This window comes from Oratosquilla oratoria, chromosome 4 (assembly GCF_046742065.1).
Source record: "Oratosquilla oratoria isolate Oo_2021 chromosome 4, ASM4674206v1, whole genome shotgun sequence".
Taxonomy (NCBI): domain Eukaryota; kingdom Metazoa; phylum Arthropoda; class Malacostraca; order Stomatopoda; family Squillidae; genus Oratosquilla; species Oratosquilla oratoria.
Genome location: NC_134780.1, coordinates 29752524 through 29758621, shown reverse-complemented (window position 1 = coordinate 29758621; position 6098 = coordinate 29752524). Strand labels below are relative to the sequence as shown.

The 6098-nt window shown below is 36.8% G+C and overlaps 1 protein-coding gene across 2 annotated transcripts in view; it reads left to right on the top strand.

Moving 5' to 3' along the window:
* Nucleotides 1–337: 337 nt before the first annotated feature.
* LOC143024731 (AFG1-like ATPase) overlaps nt 338–6098 on the top strand; it is a 41081-nt gene continuing 35320 nt past the window's right edge. The window contains exons 1-3 of one of the 2 annotated variants that reach the window (XM_076183812.1): nt 338–406; nt 4526–4595; nt 5830–6047. In XM_076183812.1, the coding sequence (XP_076039927.1) occupies nt 5844–6047 (204 nt within the window). In that variant the 5' untranslated portion in view covers nt 338–406; nt 4526–4595; nt 5830–5843. Of the gene's footprint in view, nt 407–1884; nt 1906–4525; nt 4596–5829; nt 6048–6098 lie in introns of those variants that run through there. The other variant, XM_076183813.1, reaches the window with a different exon arrangement.

Here is a 6098-nt window from a genome sequence, read left to right as displayed (position 1 = left end):
ATAGGTCAAGGTTTAACATCTGTGGATGTGACTGGGTGGTGCGTGGTGCTTGAGATCTCATTGATAAAATAAATACTTTGATTTTACATCAAATTATTAGTTTCAAAACCCTTTTGATAGGCATGCATGGGAATAATCTATATGTACCGAGAAATTATGGGAAATTTATGTATGGTATGAATGTATGGTACATACCCTGAACTGAATCACTGTATATTTCAGTGTAATTGTATCAACATGTTGTATCGAGTACATAGAATTTAGAAAAAATCTTCATGGTAGAATATATAGCAAAATATTAGTGAATTAAGATGTCCATGTGCACATACTGTCGTATCGTAGCTAGTATGTTGCAATACTATGTTAGATCAGCTGATCCAAACATACGGCGAGTGGAATTGTTGTGGTACGTGACTTTTATTTAAAGAAAATTTGTAGTAGTAAATTTAGGGAAAATATATATTAAGAGCATATAGAAATTATGTACACATAAATGGTGCACAACTTTATATATGTGTGGAATTCGTAGAAAATGGATGAATAACAATTCTTGCTTTCACATTTGATTTGTTGTATAACGTAAATGAGTATATTTCTATTTATTTACCATTGTTTAAAAATTGTGATAGTGTAGGAAATTTGAAATTCTTAACATTTGTTAGTTACCAGTTGATGTACAAGATAAATTCTTTCAAAGGTTACGTAATAGATTATTCAATAATGAGTTGGTAGGGATACTTTCCTGGTTATACATTATATCTATATTAATATTTGATCTCATGAAGCAGATATTAGCAAGTGGAGTTATAAATACTGGGAAGTTATGGATCACATAATTTTTTTACTCATTGAAAATAACAATAAATACAGAAGTAATATTTTTTATGTCCCTAGCCTAGGCTGAAGGGTACAGAAACGGAAGATATACTTCCCTAGTTATTAATAGTGGGAACGAACAAGTAAACTTCTTTTCTGTCCCCACCCATGAAAAAAGTAAAAGAACCTTACACACTATTTAATTACTTGAAAAGTACACATTTGCGACGGAAATTATGTACACCATCGTTCATATCACATCATTTCTGACCAGAAATGCCTAAGCCACACATCAAAATCGTTGGTTGGGTGAAACTATAAATTGTCCCTCTATTGTTGTGCTTATCATATCTTTCTTTAAAGCTGTACTTCATTTAATATTTTTGTTTCAAGTCTGTTATGAGGTCTAAAAGTTTCGTTGCATATTATACATGTCTTACTTGTCGGAATTCCTGGTAGAATCATCACATCCAACTTGATAGTCCACTGCCTCCACAGGATTTTTGAATCTTCATATGCTGCAACTGGGCAGTTATGCTGTTTGATGCTGCACCCTTTGGGCTTGTGATGTTTGAAATAGAAGACTCATCTGGTATGTTTTCCAGAAAATGGTTGAGTCTCCTTTTGAATACTTCTGTGCTGCATTTTGTTTTGCCCGCTTTTGGCAGACAGTTAAACACCCAGGGACCAAAGTTATTGAAGTGTTCTGCTTCAGTTGTTTTTATGCTTCATGAGTCAGAAGTAAGATTTTTTTTTCTGCAATTTATGCCAAACTTGGGATGGGTCTGGCTCCTGATGGCATCTTCTTCATGTGTAGATGGACAGGATACCACTCCTTCTAGGATCTTCTAGGTGTATATAATGCAGTAGTGCTCTTGTCTTCTTTGTAAGGAATACAATTGTAATTTCTTCAGCCAGTCCTAGCAGCTCACAGATTTGTATATCTTCCTGGTGAACACCCTGTGTACCTGTTTCAGCTCCAGGACGGCCCTTATTCTGTGGAGGCACTACAGCTGGCACACATACTCCATTTTTGAGACAACCAGAGACCTCCACAGAGGTGGATGATCAGGATCTCTGGATAGGAAGGTGCAAAGAATCTAGCCCACCATCTGCTTGGCTGTTTTTGTGATTTTCTCAATCCAGATATCCTTTCAAAGAACCTATACATCATACCAGTATCCCCTATGGAGTATTATAAAAAATTCTGTAGAATAGGTCTGCATAATAAAATTAAGATTGTGTATACACACACATACACAAAGATCATACAAGAATTTAAGAACAAACTAGATGCTGAGAGATGCAAAGATGGGCCACTACGAGCATAGCTCCCCTTCCTGTATAATACAACTAGGTAAATATATATATATATATATATATATATATATATATATATATATATATATATATATATATATATATATATATATATATATATATATATATATATATTATAGACATTTGGGAATGGATGCTAATAGGAGATTGTATGAAGGAGTATTTGTGCTGACAGCACTATACGGGGCAGACACATAGAACATAAGAGAAGATGAGAGGAGGAGTTTAAATGTGTTTGAGATGAGGTGCCTGAGAAGTATGATAGGGGTTACTAGTCAGGATAGAGTGAGAAACGAGGAGGTGATGAGAAGAACGGGTGGAAAGGGAGTTGGGAGAGAGGGTTCATGAAAGAGTGTTGGGATGGTTTGGACACATGGAAAGAATAAGTGAAGAAAGATTAGTAAAAGAGGTGTGGAAGGCAGAGGTGGAAAAGAGTGAACATGAGGGGGCAACCAAGAATGAGATGGATGGATAGGGTAAAAGGGGCATTTGGAAAGAGGGGAATGTCTGTTGAGGAAGGAAGGGAGAAGACAGAAGATAGGGGTAAATGGAGAATGGTTGTATATGGATGATGTGATGCATAGAAGGGAGTGGGTGGGGGGTGGGAGTATGTTTGAATTATATTTTTGATGCAGCCCAAAGGGATTTCTCCCTGTCTTCTCTTTTTCTGCATAAGGGAACAGAAAGGGGGAAGTTGCCAATTAAATGAAACGGCCTTGCTGTGTCTTACTGCTTTGCCTCTGACCCAGGGCAGTGGGTAATATGCAGGGATGACCTGTCATCCAGGAGGAGCCAAGATAAGAGGGAGGAAGGGAGGGATGTGAATGGGAGTGGAGTATGTGGGGATGGAATGTATGGGAGTGGATTTTATGCCTTTGTTTTTTGGCTGCCTCTCTTGAAAGGGGGGGAAAAGCCATTGGTATATGTATGTGTGCATATATATCTATATATATATATATATATATATATATATATATACATATATATATGTACACATACATACCTTATGTTTCATTAAGTGGAAAACTCGCAATCCCATAGTGGCTAGCAACAGTTCTCAGGTCCCCCCATAGATCTCTCTGGAAAGAAACTATGGCCTGTTGTTTGTGTTTTATCTGTGTGGGACCATTTCCTTGTCACCAGTTGAAAGGGGGAGGGGAGCAGTCAACTGTATCCAGCTCTCTGTGTATAAAAGTGTAATAAATACAGCTGAAGTTGATAAAGGGAGATCATAGGCCCAATCCAGAGACCAAGTGATGAGGGAGTTGATGGGATTTGAAAATAAGCAGCTTCCATGCAGGAACACCACATGCAGTTAGCTGTCATTGGTCCCTCTACTCATAGCAATAGTAGAAGTTTGATTGACCTCAAATTGGCATGATGTTTGTTTTGCTATGTAGTACTGTATGTTGTTTTGAATACTGTACAGTCATAGATTAGTCTTACCTCAGATACAGTGTACCCCAGATGTTCACATCACTTTAAAAAAAATGCATTGGCCTTAACTGCCATGCACACACACAGCATAACCAAGCATTTCTTCACTAGAGATATTTGAGTTAATTTCGGCCATTACCAGTGCTATTGAGACCACAGGAGCCTATTAAAACCAAAAGATACGAGAGGGGTTTCTTGGTTTTTATTCAGTTAAAGGAGCCTCCACCAACAACCTGCTGTTTAATTTTTACTTGTGGAGTTTTGTCACGAACCACCCTCAAGGATTAAAGGATCTATGTTGAAAATGCACACACTTAAACTGATTATCATTTCTCAATTATCATCTAACTAATTTTTTGTTTTGTACTGAAAGAGTAATCATGTATAGTTCCTATGTGCAATCATTAACAAAGTCAGGTCTAATTAGATTTAGAGTTGTGATATTAGAAATTCAACACTTATATTTCCTGCTTTTTTCCAATGATATTTAATGTAAAAATAGGAGATTTTGTTTTATTTCTTCTCAAAAATATCCAGAGTTGGGAAATGTTTAACTAAAACACCAGAACTATAAACAAGTGTAAACATGACTGAATCTTGATTTATTTTACATTCAAAAAGCTCTTGTTCCTCAGTGTAAGACATGTCATTTATCTAGTCTTATATTTATGTGTATAACAAACAAGTAGAAAGTATTGATACATCCAATCTTGATTTATTGGCTGATCACGGTGCTCCCAATCTTTTAATATTCTGATGATGAATTTTCACATCCACTCCACATCTCTAGTTGAATTGGTGTTTAAACAAGTCTGCTTTTATTTTAACTGCTATAGTGTAGTTTCTCTCCCAATATTTAAGAATGTATTGCATGATATAGGTGTACTGCAATGAATTCCTTCATTTTTCATAATTAAATTACACATTACAGGTCAGATCATCAGAATTTTCGCATATAAGACATGGAATGTGAGGGAAGTCCTGTTGTCCTTTGAGTGCAGGTAGGTTTTACAAATTTACCTTAATGTTGAATGTACCTTATAAGATACTTGTGTGGTTTTATAAAGGCTCCTAGGTCTTTGTGTTTATTTATCTATGAAGAGGTGATTTTGGGGTTAAAGTAAGAGATGTTAAAAGAATGAATAAAAAATTATGATAAAAATAAATGGTAAGCATATCACTGCTGTAGAGATGTTTATAAAGAGAATGTACCATTTGACTATCATACACACAAAGAATAAAAGTACCTTGATGATTCCTTGTTAAAAGAGATCAGTCATTGATTGGTTGAAAAAATGGGGTTGACTGAGATCCCGTGTCACAGTGAAAGGAAAGAAGGAATGGCAATTTGACTCTTGTGCAATGTACTTTTCAGTGGCCTTCAAACAGCCTTCGGGTGTGACCATAAATCACTCAGGGCAGACATATTGTGTTGTCTGGGGATTGTTAGTGTTGGACATTGTAGTAATAGGTGCTCTGTGTCCTCTGTGGTGTTTGCATCAGGGGCATTTTGAATCTGGCTGGATTTATTCTGTGTTGGTACTGTCTTAATGCTGGATGGTGTCCTAAACGCAGGTGTGCCAGCGTGACTTTTTTTTTTTTTTTTTTTTTTTCTGTGAGGCCTATGTCTGGGGTTTGTTGTTGGAGTAGTGAGTTCAGCAGTCTTTCTTGAAGGCATATTTCCCTCAAGTTCACTGAGAGTGGGATGGATTCATGGGGTAAAGGGGGCCTTGGCTAAAAAGGGAATGTCTACTGAGCAAGGAAGGGAGAAGGAAGAAGATAGGTGTGAGTGGGAAACAGTTGAGAATGGATAATAAATTGACTTGCTAAATATATACCAGAGGCTTTTTCCCCCATATAAGGGAGGTAGCCAAGTCAAAAGGCACATACTCACTTCTACCTATTCCACTCCCACCCATTCCACTCCCATCCACCACCCTTTTTCCCTCTCATCTTAGCTCCTCATGGATGATGGGTCATCCCTGTATCATGCACACTGCCCTGGGTCAGAAGCAATTAGTAAACTCAGTAAATAAAGTAATAAAGTGAAAGAATTACCAGTAAAATCTTCTTGTTAAATAAAACTAATCATACAACTAATGCATCATTGATAAATAGAAAATATGATATTTGTATAACTAGAATAACAGTTTTATGCCCACATGTATTAAGGGGAAGAGGCCCATAGAATATAGATAGAATTTATTTATTTTGTTTCATTATTTCTTTTTTCAGACAGCATCACCAGAATGCTCTTGACAAGGCAGGTGACCTGTCTCTTTCCTTTTGCGTCCCAAGCAAGATGGCTGGCCACTGCAGTTGCAGAAACTGTGGCTGCTGGTGGAGCCAAAGGACCTTTAGGTATCTATAGGGACAGAATAGAAAAAGGAACTCTTCTCCCTGATGAATATCAACAAAATATTGCTATAGCATTACAGGAAATACATAAGGAGGTAAGGTACATGAAGTAGAGGTAGATTAGAGGTAGTTATAGTTAGTTATAT